At 48.0% G+C, this 27,903-nt stretch overlaps 1 protein-coding gene across 3 annotated transcripts in view; it reads left to right on the top strand.

The window, feature by feature from the left end:
- Positions 1-27,903, top strand: part of UBXN7 (UBX domain protein 7) — a 588,902-nt gene that overhangs the window by 57,781 nt on the left and 503,218 nt on the right. For all 3 annotated transcript variants that reach the window (XR_003943538.1, XM_030215927.1, XM_030215926.1), the window contains exon 2: positions 10,360-10,507. Coding sequence is in view for 2 of the 3 variants with exons in the window: in XM_030215927.1 (XP_030071787.1) it covers positions 10,360-10,507 (148 nt within the window). In the remaining variant the exon portion in view is untranslated. The remainder of the gene's footprint in view (positions 1-10,359; positions 10,508-27,903) is intronic.

Below are 27,903 nucleotides of genomic sequence, written 5' to 3'. Positions count from 1 at the left end.
CTTCATGAATCAAGTGTATTGCCCTCCTAATATTATCAAACGTTTGCCTGCCCTCTATGAATCCCGTTTGATCATACTTCATTAAGACCGGCATTAGTTTTGTAATCGTCTGGCTAGGATGTTCGTAAATATTTTATAATCCATATCCAGCAATGATATGGGTCGGTATGATCCACATTGTGTCGGATTTTTCCCCGGTTTTAAAAGTATGCTAATGTGTGCTAGACGCCATGAGTATGGCATGTCGGCTTGGTATTCTATCGCATTCAAAACCCGCACTAGCAGTGGTGCTAATTTATACCCCTGTGACTATGTTAAACTGTGGTTCCTCATGAAGCCATGAAGCGGGTGAAACGATTTGGGCCCCGTTGAACAAATGAATGTTAACAGTTTGAATGTGGGGTTACCAAGCCAACTTTGAGAAAGCTAAGTTATAAGTACATAAGTACATAAGGTTTTGCTTTTGGCGCCTTTTTTTGTTTATAGTGCAGCTCCTTTGGGATACAACTTTTTCATCTGCATTACCAATAGTGCGTGCAGCGCTTCTGACGGACTTTTTTTAAATAGTCTTTCTAAAGACTACCACGTCATTTTTGAAGAACCAACCTACATAAGTACATAAGTAGTGCCATACTGGGAAAGACCAAAGGTCCATCTAGCCCAGCATCCTGTCACCGACAGTGGCCAATCCAGGTCAAGGGCACCTGGCACGCTCCCCAAACGTAAAAACATTCCAGACAAGTTATACCTAAAAATGCGGAATTTTTCCAAGTCCATTTAATAGCGGTCTATGGACTTGTCCTTTAGGAATCTATCTAACCCCTTTTTAAACTCCGTCAAGCTAACCGCCCGTACCACGTTCTCCGGCAACGAATTCCAGAGTCTAATTACACGTTGGGTGAAGAAAAATTTTCTCCGATTCGTTTTAAATTTACTACACTGTAGCTTCAACTCATGCCCTCTAGTCCTAGTATTTTTGGATAGCGTGAACAGTCGCTTCACATCCACCCGATCCATTCCACTCATTATTTTATACACTTCTATCATATCTCCCCTCAGCCGTCTCTTCTCCAAGCTGAAAAGCCCTAGCCTTCTCAGCCTCTCTTCATAGGAAAGTCGTCCCATCCCCACTATCATTTTCGTCGCCCTTCGCTGTACCTTTTCCAATTCTACTATATCTTTTTTGAGATACGGAGACCAGTACTGAACACAATACTCCAGGTGCGGTCGCACCATGGAGCGATACAACGGCATTATAACATCCGCACACCTGGTCTCCATACCCTTCCTAATAACACCCAACATTCTATTCGCTTTCCTAGCCGCAGCAGCACACTGAGCAGAAGGTTTCAGCGTATCATCGACGACGACACCCAGATCCCTTTCTTGATCCGTAACTCCTAACGCGGAACCTTGCAAGACGTAGCTATAATTCGGGTTCCTCTTACCCACATGCATCACTTTGCACTTGTCAACATTGAACTTCATCTGCCACTTGCACGCCCATTCTCCCAGTCTCGCAAGGTCCTCCTGTAATCGTTCACATTCCTCCTGCGACTTGACGACCCTGAATAATTTTGTGTCATCGGCGAATTTAATTACCTCACTAGTTATTCCCATCTCTAGGTCATTTATAAATACATTAAAAAGCAACGGACCCAGCACAGACCCCTGCGGGACCCCACTAACAACCCTCCTCCACTGAGAATACTGGCCACGCAATCCTACTCTCTGCTTCCTATCTTTCAACCAGTTCTTAATCCATAATAATACCCTACCTCCGATTCCATGACTCTGCAATTTCTTCAGGAGTCTTTCGTGCGGCACTTTGTCAAACGCCTTCTGAAAATCCAGATATACAATATCAACCGGCTCCCCATTGTCCACATGTTTGCTTCCCCCCTCAAAAAAATGCATTAGATTTACTATTTAGCAATTCTCCGTGCAAGAGACTGCTGTAAAATCTTCAGAGGATTTCCATCATCATTGCTCTGCAGCACTCTGCACAGCAGACTCCTGATGCAGGCCTGACGGCCGAAACACGACATTGTGTCGAGTCTTCAAACCTTCAATAAAGTTTTTTATTTAAGAACATCCTCCAGTTTCTGGTATCCTTGGTCGTACTCCCACTTTTTACACATTAATATTTTCCCAAAACATTTATGAAATCTGTTTGTGAACCCATTGAGTCCTGGGGCCTTTCCATTGGGTAAATTATGAATAGCCCATTGAACCTCTACTAAGGTTATGGGTTCTGAAAGTTCCTCATTTTGATTTGGGGCAATTTGGGGGAGTTCTAACCCTTCTAAAAAGCCCTGAATTGCCTGATTCCCTGGTTGGGTATCATCAGTATATAATTGTTTATAGTAATTCATAAAGGCTTTTTCAATACCTTCTGTTGCGGACAACTGGTGTCCGTTGTTGTCTTGTATGTATATGATTTTTCATCTTTTGCTTTTTTAATTTATAGGCTAGTAGTCGGGACGCTTTATTACTGAATTCAAAATATCGTTGCTGTGTTTTTTGAAGAGCTTCTGCTACTTCCGCCATCTGTAACTCACGGAGTTCCATTTGCACCTGTTGGCAGCGTTGTGTTATGTGTGATGCGGATGGCCCCTTAGCCACTTTGTGTTGCAATTGCTCAAGCTCTATATATAGTTGTTGTGTTTTTGTTCTTTTTTTGTCTAGCCCTATAAATCTGCAGGGATATAATATGCCCTCGTATGACTGCCTTCAGGTCCTCCCATAATGTTTCTTCTCTCACTTCCCCCGCGTCTTTATGTATCAAATAATTTTTTATATCGGTTTCTAGTTGTTTTATAACATTTGGGTCTCCTAACAAGCTATCATTCAATCGCCATAAGGGTGCTGGTGTCCTTGCTACCGCACACTTCAATGTTAACATAAGGGGCGTATGATTAGACTATGTTCTACTTTGTATTTGTACTGTTTGTTCTCCGAGGACAAGCAGGCTGCTTGTTCTCACGACTGGGTGACGTCCGCGGCAGCCCCCACCAACCGGAAAAAAGCTTCGCGGGACGGTCGGCACGCAGGGCACGCCCACCGCGCATGCGCGGCCGTCTTCCCGCCCGTGCGCGACCGCTCCCGCCAGTTCCTTTTTTTCCGCGCCTGGAGAGAGTCGTGCCTGTGCCGCTCTCTCTGTTTCAGCCCCGGAAAAACCGTCGCGTTTACGCGAACCTCTTTTAATTTCTTTTATATTTAATTAACTGCCGCGCGCTCCACTTTTCTTTTCTTTAAAAAAAAAAAGGAGCACGCGCTCCCATTTTCCCTCGCTTCCAGCGGGGACGTTGCATTGCGGCCTGGTGGCCGCACGGTCGTTTTTCATTTTCGAGGTGTGATTTCTGCCACCATCGACGACTTTAATTTCGCCGACGCGATTTTTCCGTCGATGTCCTCGAAGGTCCCGAGTGGATTTAAAAAGTGTGGTCGGAGCGGCCGGCCCATCTCGCAGACCGACACCCACGCTTGGTGCCTCCAGTGCCTCGGGCCGGAGCACAATTTCAAGTCGTGTCCCCTGTGTCTCGGTCTCCGGAAACGGACTCAGGTTGCGAGGCAAGTTCAACGGGACCGTATTTTTGGAACTTGCGCCGGCCCCTCGACGTCGACCTCGACGGCATCGGTATCGACGCCCGGTCCTTCGGTACCGGTATCGATGCCCGAGACATCGGCACCGATGGCATCGACCCCAGGAGAACAGGTCCCGTCGGCCCGCCGGTCCTCCGGTGCGGGTAGAGGTGAGAGGCCGCGTGGGCAGTCGGCCCCGGTCACTCCCTCAGCCCATGGCCCACGGGACCGAACCCTGTCTGACCCGGTTCCTCGAGACCGAGGGGGATCGTCATCCTCCTCCTCCATGCCTCCCGGCGCCGGTGACGGGCATCGGAAGAAGGATAAGAAGCGCCGTCACCGGTCGCCCTCGATGCACATCGGAGAGGAGTCGACGCCGAAGCGTCTCCATCGAGAGGAGAGATCCCCGTCGGTGATAGAGGTGCCGACGCAACAGGGTCCCGGCACCTCGGTGCAGTCTCCTGGCTCCCACCAGATTCGGGCACCGACACCCCTACCGGCCCCACCGCCTTTCTCGGCAGCGGGCCTGGACGAGTGCCTCAGAGCCATCCTTCCGGGGATCCTGGAAGGGCTGATGCGCCAGGCTGTGCCGGCGCCGGGGGTGCTTGCGCCCTCGGCGCCGATGACTGTGGCGCCGGCGAGCTCTAGCCCGGCGCCGGGGCCGTCGACACCGCCGCCGCTTGCGGTGCCGGTCTCGACCGCCACGCAGGTGGAGTCCCCGTCGACGTCGATGGAGGGAGCTCCGTCCCCGCCGGCGCGGGAGTCCACCGCTCGACGACACCGAGACCCTGGTGCCTCGACGTCGAGCCGGGCCCGGTTCAGGACTCAGCTACATGAGCTTATGTCCGACACCGAGGATGAGGACTCGTGGGGGGAAGAGGAGGACCCTAGATATTTCTCCTCAGAGGAGTCTACGGGCCTTCCCTCGGACCCCACGCCTTCACCGGAGAGGAAACTCTCACCTCCCGAGAGTCTCTCCTTTGCCTCCTTTGTGCGGGATATGTCTATTACCATTCCCTTTCCCGTGGTCTCTGTGGAAGAGCCGAGGGCCGAGATGCTCGAGGTCCTCGACTATCCATCACCACCTAGAGAGTCCTCCACGGTACCGCTGCACAATGTCCTTAAGGAGACGCTGCTTCGGAACTGGGTGCGACCATTAACTAACCCCACCATTCCCAAGAAAGCAGAGTCCCAGTACAGGATCCACTCTGACCCAGAGCTAATGTGGCCACAATTGCCCCATGACTCTGCGGTCGTGGATTCTGCTCTCAAGAGGGCACGGAGTTCGAGGGATACCGCCTCGGCACCCCCGGGGCGGGAGTCTCGCACTCTGGACTCGTTTGGGAGGAAGGCCTACCAATCCTCCATGCTCGTGACCCGCATCCAGTCATACCTGCTCTATATGAGCATTCACATGCGGACCAATGTGCAACAACTGGCGGACCTGGTCGAGAAGCTCCCGCCGGAGCAGTCCAGGCCTTATCAGGAGGTGGTCAGGCAGCTGAAGGCGTGCAGAAAGTTCCTGTCCAGGGGTATATATGACACCTGTGACGTGGCATCTCGTGCTGCGGCCCAAGGGATAGTGATGCGCAGGCTCTCATGGCTGCGTGCCTCTGACCTGGACAACCGCACCCAGCAGAGACTGGCCGACGTCCCTTGCCGGGGGGATAACATTTTTGGTGAGAAGGTCGAGCAGATGGTGGACCAACTGCATCAGCGGGAAACCGCTCTCGACAAGCTCTCCCACCGGACGCCTTCAGCACCCACCTCCACAGGTGGACGTTTTTCCCGGGCCCGGCAGGCTGCACCCTATTCTTTCGCGAAGCGTAGGTACAACCAGCCGGCCCGAAGGCCTCGTCAGGCACAGGGACAGCCCCAGCGCGCTCGTTCTCGTCAACAGCGTGCGCCTAAGCAGCCCCCTGCGCCTCCACAGCAAAAGCCGGGGACGGGCTTTTGACTGGATCCACGGGAACATAGCCGCCCTACAAGTGTCCGTACCGGACGATCTGCCGGTCGGAGGGAGGTTAAAATTTTTTCACCAAAGGTGGCCTCTCGTAACCTCCGACCAGTGGGTTCTCCAAATAGTGCGGTGCGGATACGCCCTGAATTTGGCCTCCCTGCCTCCAAATTGTCCTCCGGGAGCTCAGTCTTTCAGCTCCCATCACAAGCAGGTACTTGCAGAGGAACTCTCCGCCCTTCTCAGCGCCAATGCGGTCGAGCCCGTACCACCCGGGCAGGAAGGGCAGGGATTCTATTCCAGGTACTTCCTTGTGGAAAAGAAAACAGGGGGGATGCGTCCCATCCTAGACCTGAGAGGCCTGAACAAATTCCTGGTCAAAGAAAAGTTCAGGATGCTTTCCTTGGGCACCCTTCTGCCAATGATTCAGAAAAACGATTGGCTATGTTCCCTGGATTTGAAGGACGCATACACTCACATCCCGATACTGCCAGCTCACAGACAGTATCTCAGATTCCGCCTGGGCGCACGGCACTTTCAGTATTGTGTGCTGCCCTTTGGGCTCGCCTCTGCCCCACGAGTGTTTACAAAGTGCCTCGTGGTGGTGGCGGCGGCGTATCTACGCAAGCTGGGAGTGCACGTGTTCCCATATCTCGACGATTGGCTGGTCAAGAGCACCTCGGAGGCAGGAGCCCTCCGGTCCATGCAGTGCACTATTCAACTTCTGGAGCTGCTGGGGTTTGTGATAAATTACCCAAAGTCCCATCTCCAGCCAACTCAGTCTCTGGAATTCATAGGAGCGCTGCTGAATACCCAGACGGCTCAGGCCTACCTTCCCGAAGCGAGGGCCACCAATCTCTTGGCCCTGGCTTCGCAGACCAGAGCGTCTCAGCAGATCACAGCTCGGCAGATGTTGAGACTTCTGGGTCATATGGCCTCCACAGTTCATGTGACTCCCATGGCTCGTCTTCACATGAGATCTGCTCAATGGACCCTAGCTTCCCAGTGGTTTCAAGCCACCGGGAATCTAGAAGATATCATCCGCCTCTCCACCAGTTGCCGCACTTCACTGCTCTGGTGGACCATCCGGACCAATTTGACCCTGGGACGTCCATTCCAAATTCCGCAGCCCACGAAAGTGCTGACGACGGATGCATCTCGCCTGGGGTGGGGAGCTCATGTCGATGGGCTTCACACCCAGGGTCTGTGGTCCCTCCAGGAAAAGGATCTGCAGATCAACCTCCTGGAGCTCCGAGCGATCTGGAACGCACTGAAGGCTTTCAGAGATCGGCTGTCCTACCAAATTATCCAAATTCGGACAGACAATCAGGTTGCAATGTATTACGTCAACAAGCAGGGGGGCACCGGATCTCGCCCCCTGTGTCAGGAAGCCGTCGGGATGTGGCGTTGGGCGTGCCGGTTTGGCATGCTCCTCCAAGCCACGTACCTGGCAGGCGTAAACAACAGTCTGGCCGACAGACTGAGCAGAGTCATGCAACCGCACGAGTGGTCGCTCCATTCCAGAGTGGTACGCAAGATCTTCCGAGAGTGGGGCACCCCCTCGGTGGATCTTTTCGCCTCTCAGACCAACCACAAGCTGCCTCTGTTCTGTTCCAGACTTCAGACACACGGCAGGCTAGCGTCAGATGCCTTTCTCCTTCATTGGGGGACCGGCCTCCTGTATGCTTATCCTCCCATACCTTTGGTGGGGAAGACCTTACTGAAGCTCAAGCAAGACCACGGCACCATGATTCTGATAGCGCCCTTTTGACCCCGTCAGATCTGGTTCCCTCTTCTTCTGGAGTTGTCCTCAGAAGAACCGTGGAGATTGGAGTGTTTTCCGACTCTCATTTCGCAGAACGACGGAGCGTTGCTGCACCCCAACCTTCAATCCCTGGCTCTCACGGCCTGGATGTTGAGGGCGTAGACTTCGCTGCGTTGGGTCTGTCGGAGGGTGTCTCCCGGGTCCTGCTTGCCTCTAGGAAGGATTCCACTAAAAAGAGTTACTTTTTCAAGTGGAGGAGGTTTGTCGTTTGGTGTGAGAGCAAGGCCCTAGAACCTCGTTCTTGCCCTGCACAGAACCTGCTTGAATACCTTCTGCACTTATCAGAGTCTGGCCTCAAGACCAACTCAGTAAGGAATCACCTTAGTGCGATTAGTGCTTACCATTATCGTGTGGAGGGTAAAGCCATCTCTGGAGAGCCTTTAGTCGTTCGATTCATGCGAGGCTTGCTTTTGTCAAAGCCCCCTATCAAGCCTCCTACAGTGTCATGGGATCTCAACGTCGTCCTCACCCAGCTGATGAAACCTCCTTTTGAGCCGCTGAATTCCTGCCATCTGAAGTACTTGACCTGGAAGGTCATTTTCTTGGTGGCAGTTACTTCAGCTCGTAGGGTCAGTGAGCTTCAAGCCCTGGTAGCTCATGCTCCGTATACCAAATTTCATCACAACAGAGTAGTGCTCCGCACCCACCCAAAGTTCCTGCCAAAGGTGGTGTCAGAGTTCCATCTGAACCAGTCAATTGTCTTGCCAACATTCTTCCCCAGGCCGCATACCCGCCCTGCTGAACGTCAGTTGCACACATTGGACTGCAAGAGAGCATTGGCCTTCTACTTGGAGCGGACACAGCCCCACAGACAGTCCGCCCAATTGTTTGTTTCTTTCGATCCTAACAGGCTAGGGGTCGCTGTCGGGAAACGCACCATCTCCAATTGGCTAGCAGATTGCATTTCCTTCACTTACGCCCAGGCTGGGCTGGCTTTTGAGGGTCATGTCACGGCTCATAGTGTTAGAGCCATGGCAGCGTCGGTGGCCCACTTGAAGTCAGCCACTATTGAAGAGATTTGCAAGGCTGCGACGTGGTCATCTGTCCACACATTCACATCACATTACTGCCTCCAGCAGGATACCCGACGCGACAGTCGGTTCGGGCAGTCGGTGCTGCAGAATCTGTTTGGGGTGTAAATCCAACTCCACCCTCCAGGACCCGAATTTATTCTGGTCAGGCTGCACTCTCAGTTAGTTGTTCTTCGTAGGTCAATTTCTGTTATGCCCTCGCCGTTGCGAGGTTCAATTGACCTGGGTTCTTGTTTTGAGTGAGCCTGAGAGCTAGGGATACCCCAGTCGTGAGAACAAGCAGCCTGCTTGTCCTCGGAGAAAGTGAATGATACATACCTGTAGCAGGTGTTCTCCGAGGACAGCAGGCTGATTGTTCTCACCTACCCTCCCTCCTCCCCTTTGGAGTTGTGTGTTTCATCTTTTGCTAGTCATTCAACTGGCGGGAGCGGTCGCGCACGGGCGGGAAGACGGCCGCGCATGCGCGGTGGGCGTGCCCTGCGTGCCGACCGTCCCGCGAAGCTTTTTTCCGGTTGGTGGGGGCTGCCGCGGACGTCACCCAGTCGTGAGAACAATCAGCCTGCTGTCCTCGGAGAACACCTGCTACAGGTATGTATCATTCACTTACTCTCTGCACCAATCCTTGCCCTCCGAGCCAGATGTCTATTCGTGAGTGGGATGCATGAACCGCCGAAAAATAAGTATAACTCCGAGACATCGGGTTAAAATGTCGCCAGATATCTATCATCTGCCAGTAGTTCATAAATTTATGTAATTTTGCCCTATCGCTTTGAGCATATCGTATCTCTTTATTTGAGTTATCCATAGAGGGATGTGGAGTCAAATTAAAATCCCCACCTATCACTAATTCCCCTTCTATATTTTTTGCTATGATTTCAGATAGCTCTTTATAGAAAGCTCCTTGTTTTTCATTCGGGGCATAGATATTCACCATCATGTAAATCTCTGTTCCCAATCACATGACTAGTAAAATATAATGTCCGCCCTTATCCCTTACTATTCGTTGCACTTGCCAGGGAAGTCACCCCGCCAGTGCTATCAAAACTCCCTTTTTTTTCCTTTTCTACATGGTTTGATGCAAAATATATTTCTTTATATTGCCTATGCATACACATTTTCTCCCCCACGTGGTCTCCTGCGGAGTTGATGCGCTGGGGCCCGTATAGGCAAAACTTGCCAGTGACTGCTTCGGCGCGAGAGATGCCATGCTCAATTTTCTCCTCCGATGTTCCTCTATCTCTCAGTTGTACGCGTTGTGTTGTGTCGTTATGCAAAGCGCTCACTTATTTTGCTTTTATTTGTGGGACTGCCAGAGCGCTTCGCTCAGCAGCCATCTTGGCTCGGTGACCTCCCCAACCAGTCTCTCTGCTTCTTTACGAATCCAATAGAATATCTGTGGCAAGACTTGAAGACTGCTGCTGCACATAATCTCCATGCAACTTAAAGATGCTTGAGCTATGTTGCCAGGAAGAGTGGGCAAAGGCGGTACCATCCTGCTGTGCAAAGTTGGTAGACAGTTATCCTAAATGACTTTTGGCTAATACTGTTGTAAAAGGTGAGTCAAGGGGTGTGAGGGCTTATACAGTTAAGACTATTTTGATTTCTTTTTTTCTTTTTGAATATTTCTATAATTCTTTCTTTTTGGAAGTATAAAGTGTGTTGTGTAGATCAGTGATATAAACTCCTGTTTTAATGAATTTTGAATTGCATTTTTGTAGATAGCAGAATGTGTAAAATGTATTTGGATGTGAAGACTTTTAGAAAGCACAGTGTAAAGTAGCAGTAGTACATCACTTCTCCAGTTTCAGTTCAGTCATGAATAAAATATGCATGGTATGATTTAAAGTTAGTGATGTTATGTTTCCTATGAAGCCCTGAAGTTGTTTAATGTTTTTAAGTATATTGAAGTTTTCTTCTGATTTGCTGCTTACATTTTGTTTTTGTACCTCTTTATGTTGTAGGTGCTAGTGAGAGCGTTGGGAAGCATATGCTTGAAGCATGTAATCATAATCTAGAGATGGCGATCACCATGTTTCTGGATGGTGGAGGGATTGCAGAAGAGCCCAGCACTAGCTCTGCAGGAGCAGCTATGCTTCAGCCTGTTACAGAGTATGTACCTTTTCAGTTTATTTTCTTATATTGCATTTTCCAGAGCTGAGACCTGATACACCCCAAATAATCATGAGGATATAGCCATTCCGACTGCAATGCGCCCACCTTTGACAATGGCAGCCTTCAAGAAGTAGTTCCTGAAGTTTGAGGAATGGTTGAAGTACTTCCTTTCTTGATACAAAGCTACTGCTCAGGTTTGAAGTACTCAATCCAATACTTGAGACCCATTTTTGCCTGCAGGGACACATTAACATTGAGGCGTCAGAGGTGCTCAAAACTGACGCCAGCTGTGTCGGTGTCAGTCTCCAGTCCTTTGGGAGGAAGCGTCCCCGGCTCATCAGAGGTCCCTGGCACCACCCAGACATGACCAGAATGTTGTTCTTTTGGGCTTCCGACTCATTGAGATCTGGCTTGTGTGTCATGACTTTTTTCATTTGCAAGTTACCTGAGGTTTTTATCCCATTTTTAATCTACTCTTGTCTCCCATCTAGCATAGTTATTGCAGCAACAGTCGGTGGAGGAAGCTTCGCCGGAGTCTAGGCAGGGGTCGACTTCTTGACATCTCCCACGAGGTCGTCGATCCTCAACGTCGAGACAGGCTCGGGTTCGGGCTGCTCTTTGGGAGCTTTTGTCCGACACCTATGAGGAGCGCTCGGGGAAGAGGAGGAAGACCCTCGATACTTTTTGGAGGAAGAGTCATGTGGGCTTCCCTCTGATCCTACTCCACCAATTGAGAGTAGAAGGTCTCCACCTGAGAGTTTCTCTTTTTCATCTTTTGTTAGGGAAATGTCTAAGGACATTCCATTCCCTATGGAGGTTGTGGATGAGCCCAGGGCTGAGATGCTTGAGGTCTTGGACTATCCTTCTCCACCTGCTGAGGTTTCTACGGCCCCCTTGCATAATACACTGAGGGAAGTGCTTATGCGAAATTGGTCGTGCCCTCTATCTAAGTTGTCCCCCAAAAATCCCAGTACAGAGTCCATGGAGAGCCTGTAATGGTGAAGGCCCAACTTCCTCACGATTCCATGGTGGTGGACTCTGCTCTCAGAAGAGCCAGGAGTACTAGAGACTATGCCTTGGCGCCCCCAGGCAGAGAATCTAGGACTCTGGATCCTTTTGGGAGGAGAGCATATCAGGCCGCTATGCTCACCGCCAAGATCCGGACGTACCAGCTCTACACGAGCATCCACTTGCGGAACTCGGTGAGGCAACTGTCCAGTTTAGTTGAAGCACTTCCTCCGGAGCTTGCTGAATCTTTTCACCAGGTGGTCAGGCAGCAGAAGGCGTGTTGCAAATTCCTGGCCAGGGGTCTTACGACACTTTTGTTGTGGCATCCTGAGTAGCTGCTCAAGGTATAGTGATGCGCAGCTCTCATGGCTGCGTGTCTCTGACCTGGATCAGAAGACCCAGCAGCGAATGGCGGATGTTCCTTGCCAGGGGGAAAAAGTAGAGGACATGGTCGATCAGATTAAAAAGCATTATGATATCATGGATTCTCTGTCCCGCCAGACGTCTTCACTGAATCTGGCATCCAAGCCTCCAAATTGTCCACCGGTAGCTCAATCCTTCAGCTCCCAGCACAAGCAGGTACTTGCAGAGGAACTCTCCGCCCTTTTAGAGGCCAATGCGGTCGAACCCGTTCCACCAGGGGAAGAAGGGCTGGGATTCTATTCCAGGTACTTCCTTGTGCAAAATAAAACAGGGGGGATGCGTCCCATCCTAGACCTAAGGGCCCTGAACAAATTCATAGTCTGAGAAAAGTTCAGGATGGTTTCCCTGGACACCCTTCTTCCCATGATTCAGGAAAACGATTGGCTATGCTCTCTGACTTAAAGGATGCCTACACTCACATCTCGATACTTCCAGCCCACAGGAGGTATCTACAATTTCAATTGGGAACTCAGCACTTTCAGTACTGTGTACTGCCCTTTGGCCTCGCGTCTGTGCCCAGGGTCTTCACAAAATGCCTGATAGTTGTCGCAGCATCACTATGCAGACTGGGAGTGCATATGTTCCCTTATCTAGACAATTGGCTGGTGAGGAGCACTTCGGAGGCAGGAGCGCTACAGTTCATGCGGGTGACTATTCAAGTGATAGAGCTACTGGGGTTTGTAATCAATTACCTCAAGTCCCATCTTGTCCCAGTGCAGAAATTGGAGTTCATCGTAGCTCTGTTGGACAAACGGACGTCGAGCTTATCTTCCCTAGGCAAGGGCAGACAATCTCCTGACCCTAGTGTCCTTCGCTTGAGCCTCTCAACAGATCACAGCTCAGCAGATGTTGAGACTCTTAAGACACATGGCTTCCACAGTTCATGTAACTCCCATGGCACGCCTACATATGAGATCAGCTCAATGGATCAAACAATAAACAGTATGGGCTGTTAACCCTGCTAAGGTAATCTAATACAACAAAAACTGAAAAACAGCCAAACACAAACTCAGAGGGTCATGTAAAAAAGGAATGCACAGCAATGGCTAACCAGTGGGAAATACCCTCAAAAACCAAGGTATCTACCAAGGTCTGAACACCAGGACACTGATATCTACATGAGATTTTTTGTGCCTGTGATCTTGTCTCTTTCATAGGGTATAATATCCCACCTATTTACAAACAAGACTATTCACAATAGAACTAATAATTCAAAAAAGCATTATCAAAAAGATAAAAGCTTTCCAAGCCATAGCATAACATAAGTAAACTGATAGCGGGGATGGGACGACTTCCCTATGAAGAAAGATTAAGAAGGCTAGGGCTGTTCAGCTTGGAGAAGAGATGGCTGAGGGGAGACGTGATAGAGGTATATAAAATAATGAGTGGAGTGGAACAAGTGGATGTGAAGCGTCTGTTCACGCTTTCCAAAAATACTAGGACTAGGGGGCATGCGATGAAACTACAGTGTAGTAAATTTAAAACAAATCGGAGAAAATCTTTTTTCACTCAATGTATAATTAAACTCTGGAATTCGTTGCCGGAGAAAGTGGTGAAGGCGGTTAGCTTAGCAGAGTTTAAAAGGGGGTTGGACGGTTTCCTAAAGGACAAGTCCATAAACCGCTACTAAATGGACTTGGGAAACATCCACAATTCCAGGAATAACATGTATAGAATGTTTGTACGTTTGGGAAGCTTGCCAGGTGCCCTTGGCCTGGATTGGCCGCTGTCGTGGACAGGATGCTGGGCTCGATGGACCCTTGGTCTTTTCCCAGTATGGCATTACTTATGTACTTATGTACTGTTGAGAATTGAGGGGTCCCGAGCCCCCCAAGAAGGCTGGAGTGACCTTAAATCTGACTCCATCTCTAAATAGCACTAGTACTGGGGTAATCAAGGAGTTTGTGAAGTTCTAAAAGGAATTGCCACTGAGAGAGACGTTAGATCTAAGGGACCCGCATTAGTCCGCCTCTCAGCACTGGCAAGGAATAGATACCAGCCTTATGACAAACTGGATTTAGGTTACAAGTTATACAATGCAGCGAATGATAGCCTGATACAGCAGAAGCATTTATACTTACAGCCTTTCATCATTAAGTGAAGCCCACAAATCATCATTTGGAATGAGGAGTTTATTTGCCAAGGTATAAGTCAAATCAGTGATTGACAACAGGCACGTACAATCAATTAATTATAGGAATATAATAAGCTGCAAACAGGTGTTATTTGCTAATCTTTTATAATTTCTTTTACCAATTAGAGGTTTTACAAGGGAAAGCAATTAGGTAATTTGTCAATTCTGCTGGACACATTGGTTTCCCTTGGAGAGAGAGTGCCAACCCTTTTCTCTCTAGCTTAAACCAGGAAAAACCCTGATTTTTATAGGTGCCCTCAGGATATGGGTAATATGACAGTAGATATACCTGATTGGATCTATGCTAATGTCATGGTTGTCACTGATTGGCTCATGCTAATGAGTAGCTTCTATCTTGCTACGCCTTTCCTTTCTCACACCAGCTGACCACAATCCTGCTCACAGGAAAGTCTCCCTCCTCGCTTGGACAGCTAGTTCCCTATTTTCTCTGCACCTGGCATGACTCACTCATTGCTCAACTTGTTTTTCTAACTTACATTAGAGAAAATTCCACTTTGTAACAGATACGGGCTTCCATTTTGTGCTGAAATCCTCCATTTTGTTTCCATATCTATTTACCTAACTTTTAGGCCTCAATCCGGGCTACAAACTAGGCCATACTTTTCCAGTAAGCTCCCAGTTATGTCAGCCATCAGATTTCTGACTCAGCCAAGGTCTGTAATGGCCTGAGCTCTATGACTGGGCCCTCCACCATTCCAGTGGGGGGGGGTCTCTGGCTGTACCATAATTATACATTCCCCACGTCACCCCCTCTGGGGAGGGGTGACACAAAGCTCGTCAAGCTCGTCGTCATCCATTCCAGAAGGTGGCAAGCTATCAAACGAGGGGGCGAGTTCTGGTCTTCATTGTTAGAAGGTATGGTGCAAGATAGGAAACTTCATTCTCAGGTGATATATTATTTGGGCATATGGAATTCCCTTTATATTACCCAATCCTTAGGGCCTTAATCATGATGTCATCTCTCTTGAGACTTACTCAAACCTGTAGTGAGACATGTTTCATGAATGGGACAAATCCATGAGTTCATCTACAAAATCTCATGAAGTATAGGTATGCGGGTAATAGCAATTTCAGGTGGATCATACTAATAAATACTTTCAGGTCTTTCTATGGCTTCTATTGTATCTGCTGCATAGTGCATGGGGAGATAATCTAATGTATGTATCTCAGTGGTCCTCGGAAGGATTAGTGGTTTTGATTAAGCATTGTTATGGTGGCTCAACAAATATATGGTTAGTACTCAGATTGCAGGCTGTTTTAGGTTGTAGCTTTCTCAAAGTTGGCTTGGTAACCCCACATTCAAACTGTTAACATTCATTTGTTCAACGGGGCCCAAATCGTTTCACCCGCTTCATGGCTTCATCAGGAACCACAGTTTAACATAGTCACAGGGGTATAAATAGCTAGCTAAACTTCTCTGGACGCCAGCCATCCCATCTCTCCACCGGTTTTTGTAGTTCCCTTCAGTGGTGGTCTATTTGATCCAATTTGACCTTGGGATGTCCATTCCAAATTCCTCAGCCACAAAAAGTGCTGAAGATGGATGCATCCCTCCTGGGGTGGGGTGCTCATGTAGATTGGCTTCACACCCCAGGGAGCTTGGTCTTTTCAGGAGAAGAATCTTCAGATCAACTTCCTGGAATTACGAGCGATCTGGAGCGCTCTCAAGGCTTTCAGAGATCGGCTGTCCAATCAAATCATTCTAATTCAGACAGACAACCAGGTTGCTATGTATTACACCAACAAGCAGGGGGGCACCGAATCTCGCCCTCTGTGTCAGGAAGCCGTCAGTAAGTGGCTTTGGGCTCATCGCCACGGCATGCTTCTCCAGGCCACTTATCTTGCAGGCGTAAGCAACAGTTTGGCCGACAGACTGAGCAGGATAATGTAACCTCACGATTGACTACAAACCCCAGTAGCTCTAGCACTTGAATAGTCACCCGCATGAACTGTAGCTCTCCTGCCTCCGAAGTGCTCTTCACCAGCAAATTGTCTAGATAAGGGAACACGTGCACTCTGAGTCTGCATAGCGATGCTGCGACAACTACCAGGCATTTTGTGAAGACCCTGGGCACAGACGCGAGGCCAAAGGGCAGTACACAGTACTGAAAGTGGTCACTGAACATGGATGTTATCCGCAAGATCTTCCGAGCTTGGGGCTCCCCCTCAGTGGATCTTTTTGCCACTCAGATCAATCACAAGGTCCCTCAGTTCTGTTCCAGGCTTCAGGCCCACGACAGATTAACGTCAGATGCCTTTCTCCTACATTGGGGGACAGGCCTTCTGTATGCGTATCCTCTCATACCTTTAGTAGGGAAAACTCTGCTGAAAGTCAAGCAAGACCAAGGAACCATGATTCTGATTTCACCTTTTTGGCCCCGTCAGATCTGGTTCCCTCTTCTTCTGGAGTTGTCCTCCGAAGAACCGTGGAGATTGGACTGTTTTCCGACCCTCATCACTCAGAACGAGGTGTCGCTTCTACATCCCAACCTCCAGTCTTTAGCTCTCGCAGCCTGGATGTTGAGACTTAGAAGTTAGGCCTTTCAGAGGGTGTCTCTCGAGTCTTGCTTGCTTCCAGGAAAGATTCCACGAAAAAGAGTTGTTCTTTTAATTGGAGGAGGTTTGCCATCTGGTGTGACAGCAAGGCCCTAGATTCTTTTTCTTGTCCTACACGGTCCCTGCTTGAATACCTTCTACACTTATTAGAGTCTGGTCTCAAGACCAACTCCGTAAGGGTTCATCTTAGTGCAATTAGTGCTTATCATCAACGTGTAGAGGGTCAGCCTATCTCTGGACAGCCTTTAGTAGTTCGTTTCATGAGAGATTTGCTTTTGTCAAAGCCCCCTGTCAAACCTCCACCAGTGTCATGGGATCTCAACGTTGTTCTCACCCAGCTGATGAAAGCTCCTTTTGAGCCACTGCATTCCATCTGAAGTACTTGACCTGGAAGGTCATTTTCCTGGTGGCTGTTACTTCAGCTTATAGAGTCAGTGAGCTCCACTCCTTGCTAGTACATGCACCTTATATTAAATTTCATCATAATAGAGTAGTCCTCCGCACTCACCCTAAGTTCTTGCCGAAAGTGGTGTCGGAGTTTCATCTGAACCAGTCAATTGTCTTGGCAACATTTTTTCCCCGTCCACATACCCGCCCTGGTGAGGACAAGTTGCACACCTTGGACTGCAAGAGAGCATTGGCCTTTTACGTGGAGCGGACAAAGCCCTATCGACAGTCCGCCCAATTGTTTGTTTCTTTGTATCCCAACAGGAGGAGAGTCGCCATCGGAAAACGCACCATCTCTAATTGGCTAGCGGATTGCATTTCCTTCACTTATCGTCATCTACTATGTTACTTATGTGCAAGCTAGGCTGACTCTGGAGGGCCATGTCACGGCTCATAATGTTAGAGCCATGGCTGCATCAGTGGCTCACTTAGTCAGCCTCCATTGAAGAAATTTGTAAGGCTGCAACGTGGTCATCAGTCCACACATTCGTATCTCACTTCTGCCTTCCGCAGGATACCCGACGCGACAGTCGGTTTGGGCAGTCGGTGCTGCAGAATCTGTTCGGGGTTTAGAATCCACTCCACCCGCTTAGGCCCATTTTTGTTCTGTTCCAGGCTGCACTCTCACTGGAGTGGCCCAGTGGTTAGGGTGGTGGACTTTGGTCCTGGGGAACTGAGGAACTGAGTTCGATTCCCGGCACAGGCAGCTCCTTGTGACTCTGGGCAAGTCACTTAACCCTCCATTGCCCACCGCATAGAGCCTGCCATGAGTGGGAAAGTGCGGGGTACAAATGTAATAAAAAAAAAAAATAATAATAAATCTGTTATGTTCTTGCTGTTGCGAAGCCCAATTGACCAATGTTCATTGTTTTGAGTGAGCCTGGGGGCTAGGGATACCCCATGCGTGATAATGTTCAGCCTGCTTGTCCTCGGAGAAAATGAGGATGCATACCTGTAGCAGGTATTCTCCAAGGACAGCAGGCTGAACATTATCACAACCCACCATCCTCCCCTTTTGAAGTTGTTCCTTTTCTATATTTTGCTGTTTATTAAACTATAGATGACACGCTCGCGTTGTGGGCGGGAGCCTGATCGAACATGCGCGGTGCCACGTTCTAGGAACTTCTTGTTTTTTTTGTAATTTCCGGGCTCCTGGGCCGTCGCGAACGACGACCCATGCGTGATAAAGTTCAGCCTGCTGTCCTTGGAGAATACTTGCTACAGGTATGTATCCTCATTATCTCATCAGGTAGATGGACATCTCCTGTGCAGCTCTGGTGTGGTGTTTGCTCCTAACCTGTTCCCTCGGGCTTAGTTGAACTGGGGGCTTGGCATGGCTTTGTCGGTCAGTTGGGGTACACCCGGTGGAGCCAGGTCCCCTGCCCTCCTGTTCCCATCTCTGTGATCCTCTTGTGGGCTGGTGCTTTTCCTGTGGCTTATGGCTCTGGTTCCTCCTGCCTCTTAAAAAAAAAAAAAAAAAGCTCCTTCTCAGTGAGGCTTTCTCCATGTTAATCTGCTGACACTGTAAGTTGCTGCGTTGAGTAAGGTTGATATACTGATTTTGTTTTTCTCTGGAACTGTCAGGCTCTTTCGTCTGCTACTGCTTCCTTTTGGCTCTCTCCACTGTCTGCTCTCCAGCGATCTCCGTGGTTTGTACTGCTGCGGCTGTGATCCGTAGGGCCTCCCTGTGTTTCTCAGCAGGTACACCTGCAGTGGTTTTGTTTTGGCAGGCTCTGTGTCCATCGTGTTTTATTTATATATTTGTTGCATTTGTATCCCACATTTTCCCACCTATTTGCAGGCTCAATGTGGCTTACATAATTTTGTTATTACATTGTCATTCCAGGCTATCAGATACAGTTATTAGTAAGGTCAGTTATTAGTAAGTGTTCTATTTCCGCCATCTTTGAATAGCACGACATTAGGCTCTCCATGTTGACGCTGTGCTACTGCTGGACTTGCTGAGCACCCCACCAGCGGCAGTGTGTAAGAAGTGAGTTTGGGGTCTTTCTGTTCTACCTTGGTGTGACCTCGTGGTATGTCTGTTGTCCAGCTAGGGCTTGCAACGGAGGGCTATTTGTGCTATTTTTTCCTCTCTGCTTCTGTGCTGCCTTCTCCGGATGCTGGATTCTGGAGCTCCTTTGTTTGCCCGGATTGCCGTGCTGGGCCTTTCGGCTCCCTTTACTTTTGGTGCCTCCGGAATAATTTAAAAACAAAAAATAAATAACCTGCAGCACCCCGAGAGGGCGGCCGCAGCTCTCCTCTTTCATGTTTCTGCTGCCTTGGCCAGCTTGGTTTCGGCCGCCCTATTCTTCTTAACCTCTTTTTGCTGGTGTCCTCTTGGGAGTAAGAATTCTGGACTTGGGGGGGCTTTCTCCAGTGCTGTGTGTACTAGGCTGCGCATTTGGTTTGCTATTCTCTAAACATCTTACGAAATAGTACAGGCAAAAAATTCAACAGGAGTTAGAGAAAATTAAGTCTTTAATTACTCACCCACCAGCACAGCATCATCAGTTTCAAATTATAACAAACTTACAAAATCTAGCATCAGTACCTCTGGTAATTATAAGTAATTAGACTAATTATATAAAGATGAGAAAAAGAAGGAAGGAAAGTTTGTTCCTTATACAAAGGTCACAGAACAGAGAGAAAGCAGAGAGAGAAAGAAAGAAGGATTCTTAGATATAGAGAATTAGTTTCTACGAAGGGGGGGAGAGCAAACCCCTTTGGGAAAAACAGGGACAGATCTGAAACATTCTTTTCAAGCATGCCTAGTTTTTCAGAGTTTTTGTCTGCAGCGTGGTTTTATAGGCTGTGGTGAGCATTCACCTCTCCTCTACCCTGGACCAATCATAGGTGCTGTATATATGCTGGAGACTTGTAGTTGGGTCTTTCATATGTGCTGGAGACTTGCAATTGGTGTCCTTGCCATACCTCTTCTCAGTAAATTACTTTTGTAACAGGATATACCAGGTATCTGAGTTGCCTTAGCAACGGTGACCATCAGAGTTTGTGACCAGCCAGAAATTCCTGCATGTAGCTGATAGGAAAAGAGAGATGGGGAATGGGAAATAGTGCTGCATGCCTGAAGTAAAACTTTATAGCTTATAGCTAAAAATTATAGACACATACCTTCATGCAGTGCTTCTGGGGTACGGCTGGAGCTGCAGGTATTTGTTTTGCTTTGTTGTATTTTTCTCTTTGACGACCCACAGTGGCCTCGCTTACTTAGGAAGCTCCCTGCCCTGGCTCCTGTGGGTTCCTGTAGAACCTGGGGTAGTTAGCGGGGTGTGCATTTTGGGGGCTATTCTGATGGCACTCTGTCTGTGGCTTGGTCATGCCTCTGTGCTTAGCTTGAATGTCAAGGCTGCTTCAATGGCTTCATAGGGCTCTTGGTTCCCTAGGGTCTCCTTTGAGCACCCCTTTTCTTCTGGAGTGCTTATGGAGAGCACCGTCCTCTATGGTTGACTCTCTCTCCTATAGTGCCCTTTGGGGCTCGCCATTCCTTCTGGGATGTCTCTGCTTTGGTTGTTTTCGGGAGTTCTCCTGTTCTGGTCTTTGAAGGGGCTGGTGCAGGTTTCTGGCATGCTTTCCTGCTGTCCTTTCTTTCCCTTGTTTCTGCTGACTGAGAGTTTTGTTCTTGCTTTTGGCAGCATTCTGCATCAACCTCGCCTGCCCGCTCCTATGTCTCGGCTGTCAAATCTGTAGACACGCAGCATAGGCTTTGAGCTCTGCTCCTGCGGTGGGTTTCATCTCACCAGTTCAGCCAGGTTGCCTTCTTGCTCAGATTTTTCATCTACGCTTCCCTGCGGCCGGTTGCTTCGGGTCAGTAGTTGGGTTGTCATATTCAGGGCACCTTTTTCCCCATGAGGTGGTGCTGCCACTGATCTGTGGGTGGCCAGTTCTTTGGACAGAGCACAGGTCCCCAGCTTCAGGTGGCCCCTAGGTTGGAGACTGGGTTTATTCCTTTTTCGGGACACTGGTGTCGTCTTCACAGTGGAAGAGGTTGCCCTTCTCTTGCTGGTCAGCTCTGTTGCTTGTCTGGGGGTTGGAAGCAGGCTTCTCTTTGCGGTGCCACTTCAACCCTATCCTTTTTGGCTCTTACCGTTCCTCCTGGAGGATTGGGACAGTCATCACTCCCCCTTGCAGGTGGCATTTTTGGTGCGGGGTCCATAGTTAGATGGGCTATGTTGTTTCAATGTCTTCGTGGGCATGTTTCTCTTGACTTCAGTTTAGGCCAAGTCCCCATTTCTTGGGGGTTGTGATGCCTCTGCCAGGCATGGGGTGTGCTTTTTGATTGTTTCCCTAGAGGTATGGGGTTGCCCTATCTTGGATTTTCCCTTTTTTGGTGATGGGACATCTCCCCATCAGGGTTTTTCTGGGCATAGCTTCACACTGTGCTGTCGACCTGCACCTCCTGGACATAGGTGTATGGCCCTGTCTCAGGCAGTCAAGGCTTCCTTTATCTCGGCTTAGCGAACCTTCCTTTGTGGCTGGCTGCCTTGCTTGTCTAGGGCCCATTCGAACCTTGCTCCATCCCCGGGGGCGCAGAGCCTTGTTCCGTCTCGGGAGGTCAGCCTCTTTTTTTTTTTTTTTTGTTTCTGTACATCACAGCTTGCTCAGTCTCTGGTCCTTTAGCCTTGCTCTGTCTCTGGACAGCTGGCCTTATTCCATCTATAGAAGCCAAGACTTGCGCTGCCTCTGGTTGTCGAGCCGGAATTCATCTCTGCCCATCCTTCCCCAGTCTAAGGGCATCGAGTCTTCCTCCAGCTCTATGAGTAGAGCCTGGTTCCATCTCTGCAAGTCGGGCCTTGTGCTGTATCTGCAACTTCAGCCTTTTTTCCACCTCTGCTCGTCGGGCCTTGCTTCGTCACTGAGCATCAAGGTGGGCACTGTTTTTGGATCTCGAGCCCTGCCCCTTCTCTGCGCGGCGGGCCCGGTCCCATCTCTATGCGGCAGGCTTTGCTCCGCCTCTGCACTTTGAGCCTGCCCGTTAGACCTTGCTCCACCTCTGCACATGCACGTCGTTCATCACTCTTATCTCTGCATGTTGAGCATCAGGCCTTGCTCCCTCTCTGGCTGTCGAGTATTGCACTGTCTGTATGTGGTGTCCTTTTCTCTGTCTCTGGGCGTTGAGCTTGTCAGGACTGTGTCTGGGCGTCGAGCCTGGTTGAGCCTTGCTCTGTCTTTGGATAAGCATTTTCGAGCCTTGCTCCATCTCTGGACGTCAACCCTTGTCGAGCCTTGCTCCACCTCTGGGTGTCAAACCTTGATCCGTTTTGGGGCGTAGAATCGTGTTCCATCACTGGCTTGTGTTTCTTGCATTGGCCATTGATCTGGCTCCATCGAGGGTCAATGGGATTGGCTCTTGCATGAGATGCCGGCCTCCCTTTGGTCATCGGCCTTTGGTTGGTCGTGGGAGGTCTAGGGTTTCTCTGTCTCCGGACGTTAGTCTGGTTTCCTCTGGTGTTTGAGCCTTGCTCCTCACCGGGAGGTTGAACCTTGTTCTGTTTCTGCATGAGGAGCCTTGTCCAGGTCTGGATGACGTGGCTTCCTCCGTCTCTGCAGGGCATCCCATGTTCTCGCTCAGAATGGCGCATTCGCTCCCTCTTGGGAGGATATGCCTTGTTGCTGTCTCTCGGGGTTGAGTGTTGTTCCCTCTCTCGGTGGATCTCTGCCTCGAGAATACTCTGGGCCTTGAGTCTTGCTCTGACTTGTCATGTTGAGCCTTCTTATTTCTGGCTGATTTGTCTTGTGGTGCTTCTGAGGTCCCACCCAACTTGGGGACTGCTTTGGTACAGCCCACTCGTCTCTGGATTGATCTGTGGGATGCTATGGAAGGTAAAATCAGTCCATACCTCATACGTTTCTTTCAATTAGTCAATCCAGATGCCTGCCCTTTGTTGTTCTTGGCTGAGCATTTATTCCCATTTGTTTGGCTTGGCTTTTTTCTTCCTTCGGTTTGTTAAAAAAAAAAAAAGATTCGTAATACTATAGTTTCACACTTCAGATGTTTCCCTCCTGCAGGATTGGTGGAGGAGGAGCCTACATGGGCTTAATTGAGGCAGGAGAGGGTTTACAGATTGGATTTCCACTTTAATCTTCCACTGCTTTGGTATCAACAATACTGAGGTTAAGATGGCTGCACATGTCCACACATAGTAAACCTCTGAAGTTCTCGCTGTCTCTACCTGCTGGTAGAGGGTCATAATGCCCTTGTCTCTGGATTGATCTGTTGAGACTAACGGAAAGAAAATTATCAGGTAAGGACTCATTTTATCTTGTTCATATATACCATATTGTCACTAAGTCATTAGTCTAGCCTCGTTTACTTTCCTGTTATTTACCATTAACTTATTATTTAGATTTAGCACATTCCTTTTCATAATGTTATTGATAAGCAAGCAATGCATTATGGAATGCAAAATTGTAAAATAATGGAAGGATTGACTAAAAAATGGAATAGAAATTTTTGAGATGAATTGAGGTTGAAACCCCATGGTAAAAGTAGATGAGGCAGGCAATAATTAAAAAACACACACACTTAAAATTTTTCTGGATTAAAACATTTTATCTGTCTTGTTCTTTACTTATTTTAATTCCTTCTTTCAGCCTTTCTGATATGTTAACTGATGTTATTTACAAAAGGGCTTAAAAGGAGGCTAATTGTGAGGCTGAACTGTTCAGTGTTGCATGCGCATCTTCAGGTCAGCATCGGCAAGCCATATATATTTTCCTGTACAATGGTAGTTTTAGTGCGAGCGTGCAAGATTTCAGAATCAAGGTTGTAGGCTGAAGCCTAATCCTAAGAAGAATTTCTTTATGAAAAGGTGGCAGAATTGAAGTTTTTGGGGCTGTGTTATGAAGGTGATTCATCCCGATGTTCATTTTTTTTTTTTTTTTTTTTTTTGAAGGGAGTGATGAATTTGAATCCCCACTGTGAAGACTGTTTCCAACTTGGGACATTAATTTGGTTATGTGCACATTGTCATCGTCTTCTCATTTTGTGTCTTCACATCGATCATCTCTGAAGATATTATTCTAAAAACAGTTTTCCTGGTGACAATCTGTTCGTCACAACAAAGTTTGGAACTTCAGGTTTTGACCTGTAGGGAACTATTCTTGCATTTTAGAGGATTAGGGCTTTCCATTCACATGCTTCCTTCTTTCTTTCCAAGATCGATTTCTCTTTTCATATCAGTCATGCTGTTTCCCTACCATCCTTCAAGAAGGAGGAGCATAGAGGGAGTTTTCAAACCTACTCTAATGCAATTACTTGGAGGTTCCAAACAGCATGTAGTTGGCTTCCTAGAAGAGAGAGTATGTGTCGTCAAGGTCAGAGTAGGAAGATTAAAAACTGACCAGGTGACTGAAGTAGTAGAAGTAGAAAAGGAAAAGGCTGTATCACTTAAAGCAAGTGTAGTAGAGTCAGTTTGGGAGCCAGCTGGGACAAAAGGCTCTCCAATTTGCAAGATCTTATCGCAACAATAAATTGCGAGAGTCTGGGCAGATGGCATAGGAGTAGAGGGCTTGAAAGAGGTCTTGGAGCTGAGATTGGAGACAGTAAAATAAAGCTGCTTAGATGGATTGTGGGAAAAATTAGAGTAAAATATACATCTTTGCTGCTTGCAAACACTATTTGTAAATCCTTAAATTATTGAAAATTTGATATTGTCCACTGTTTGCGCGAAATGCATTTGGCCCTCTGGACCTGTTGTTTTAGGAGCCTAAGACCACTATGGAACCAAGGTTCTCTCCAAGAGTGTGAGCAGAGATCAGTGTAAGAGTGCAGTACTATCAAGACCAACCTGTAGGTCATCATTTCAGGAAATAGCTTGTTCCTCTACTGAAAGTGAGGTAAAATCTGAGGGGAGAAAAGGAGGGACACAATCAACATGATTGAGACGATGCAGGAATCTTGTTTGGTATTGTGTTAAGATAAAAGAAACTGGTTCAGAGATGTTGAATTTAAAAGATCGGATAATGATCTAACCAAGAAGACTGGCTGACTGATTAGAAAAGTTGATAAGAGAATGTGAGGCAATGACCAAGTCAAGAGTATGTCCAGCAGTGTGTGTAGGAATCTTAATAAGCTGTGTAAGGTCCTTTAACAGTGGCAGAAAGTAGGGGGTTCTGGGAAAGGATTCGTAATCTACAAGGATATTGAATTCCCTGTGTACCAAGAGATGTGGGAATTTGATGACAGTATCAGCAGTAGAAAAGGAATCCCAAATTGTGATAGTGTGTGAAGGACAATAGAAAAGTAAGAGATAAAGAGAGGATCTGAATGTTAGTCTAATCAAAACTTCTGGAAAAGCATCTGTTGTGGGCAGAATTTTGGATACCAAAAATATTTTTTCTGAAAAAAAATCTCTAAACCCTCACCACACTTAGATGAGCAGAAAGCAAAGAAAGTGCTGAAGATAACCTTCCTTTCCGGTTCTCAGCCATGTATATTGTAATGGGATATCTGCAAAAGATCTAATACAAGAGGAGCTTTGCAGCATACTGATCTGCAGTTAACAGGCCAACGGGGAAAAATGGTAGGATCTGCAAATGAGGAGTGCTGCACTATTAAGGGACAAGTGGTTTGATATGACAGCTGAAGAGGAGGGTGGCCACTCAAAACTGAAAGTCCTGGATTTCAAGCGTGCTGACTTTAGTAAAATGGGAGAATACCTGAGGAAGGAGCTGATGGGCTGGGAGGACGTACGAGAAGTGGAAGGGCAGTGGTCCAGGCTGAAAGAAACTATAAATAGGGCCACAAACCTCTATGTAAGGAGAGTAAATAAAAGCAAAAGAAAAAGGAAACCGATATGGTTCTCCAAGCAAGTGGCTGAGAAAATAAAGGCTAAAGAGTTGGCGTTCCAGAAATACAGAAAAACTCAAAAAGAGGAACACGGAGAGGAATACCGGATGAAACTGAAGGAAGCCAAGAGAGAGATACGTCTGGCGAAAGCGCTTGCGGAAGGACAAATGGCTAGAAAGGTAAGGAGGGGTGACAAAAATTTCTTCAGGTATATTAGTGAAAGAAAAATGACTAAAAAGGGAATTGTGAGACTGAAAGATGCTGCGAACCGCTATGTAGATAATGATGAAGAAAAGGCAAATTTGCTAAATAGATACTTTTGTTCTGTTTTCACAGAAGAAAATCCTGGAGGACCGAGATGGATTGACAAAAGTACATGTGAGAGTGGAGTGGATTTAGCACCGTTCACGGAAGAGAGTGTGTATGGACAACTAGGAAACCTAAAGGTGGACAAAGCCATGGGACCGGATGGGATCCACCCCAGGATATTGAGGGAGCTCAGAGAGGTTCTGGCGGGTCCTCTTAAAGATTTGTTTAATAAATCCTTGGAGACGGGAGAGGTCTGTGCGATTGGAGAACGGCGGAGGTGGTCACAAAAGTGGTGATAGGGAAGAAGCTGGAAACTACAGGCCGGTAAGCCTCACTTCAGTTATTGGAAAAGTAATGGAAGCGATGCTAAAGGACAGGATAGTGAATTTCCTGGAAGCCAATAAGTTGCAAGATCCGAAACAACATGGTTTTACTAAAGGGAAATGGTGTGAAACAATCTCATTGAATTCTTTGACTGGGTGACTGGAGAATTGAATCAAGGACGTGCTATGGACGTAATCTACTTAGATTTTAGCAAAGCTTTTGACACGGTTCCCCACAGGAGGCTCTTGAATAAACTGGACAGGCTGAAGATAGGACCTGAAGTGGTGAACTGGATTAGGAACTGGTTGACGGACAGAAACCAGAGGGTGGTGGTGAATATAATTTGCTCGGAGGAGGGGAAGGTGAGTAGTGGAGTGCCTCAGGGATCGGTGCTGGGGCCGATTCTGTTCAATATATTTGTGAGTGACATTGCCGAAGGGTTAGAAGGTAAAGTTTGCCTTTTTGCGGACGATACAAAGATTTGTAACAGAGTGGACACCGGGGAGGGAGTGGAAAAACATGAAAAAGGATCTGCGGAAACTAGAAGAATGGTCTAAGGTTTGGTAATTAAAATTCAATGCGAAGAAATGCAAAGTGATGCACTTAGGGAGTAGAAATCCACGGGAGAAGTATGTGTTAGGCGGGGAGAGTCTGATAGTTACGGACGGGGAGAGGGATCTTGGGGTGATAGTATCTGAGGATCTGAAGGCGACGAAACAGTGTGACAAGGCGGTGGCCATAGCCAGAAGGTTGCTAGGCTGTATAGAGAGAGGTGTGACCAGCTGAAGAAAAGAGGTGTTGATGTCCCTGTATAAGTTGTTGGTGAGGCCCCACCTGGAGTATTGTGTTCAGTTCTGGAGGCCGTACCTTGCGAAGGATGTAAAAAAAAATGGAAGCGGTGCAAAGAAAAGCTACGAGAATGGTATGGGATTTGCGTTACAAGATGTATGAGGAGAGACTTGCGGACCTGAACATGTGTACCCTGGAGGAAAGGAGAAACAGGGGTGATATGATACAGACGTTCAAATATTTGAAAGGTATTAATCTGCAAACGAACCTTTTCCGGAGATGGGAGGGCGGTAGAACGAGAGGACATGATATGAGAGTGAAGGGGGGCAGACTCAAGAAAAATGTCAGGAATTATTTTTTCACGGAGAGAGTGGTAGATACTTGGAATGCCCTCCCGCGGGAGGTGGTGGAGATGAAAACGGTAGCGGAATTCAAGCATGTGTGGGTTAAACATGAATCCTATGCAGAAGGAATGGATCCTCAGAAGCTTAGCCGAGATTGTGAGGCGGGGCTGGTGTTTGGGTGGTGGGGCTAGTTCTGGGCAAGACTTCTACGGTCTGTGTCCTGAAAATG

This window comes from Microcaecilia unicolor, chromosome 10 (assembly GCF_901765095.1).
Source record: "Microcaecilia unicolor chromosome 10, aMicUni1.1, whole genome shotgun sequence".
NCBI classification, from domain to species: Eukaryota; Metazoa; Chordata; class Amphibia; order Gymnophiona; family Siphonopidae; genus Microcaecilia; species Microcaecilia unicolor.
This window is presented reverse-complemented; position numbering and strand designations above follow the sequence as displayed.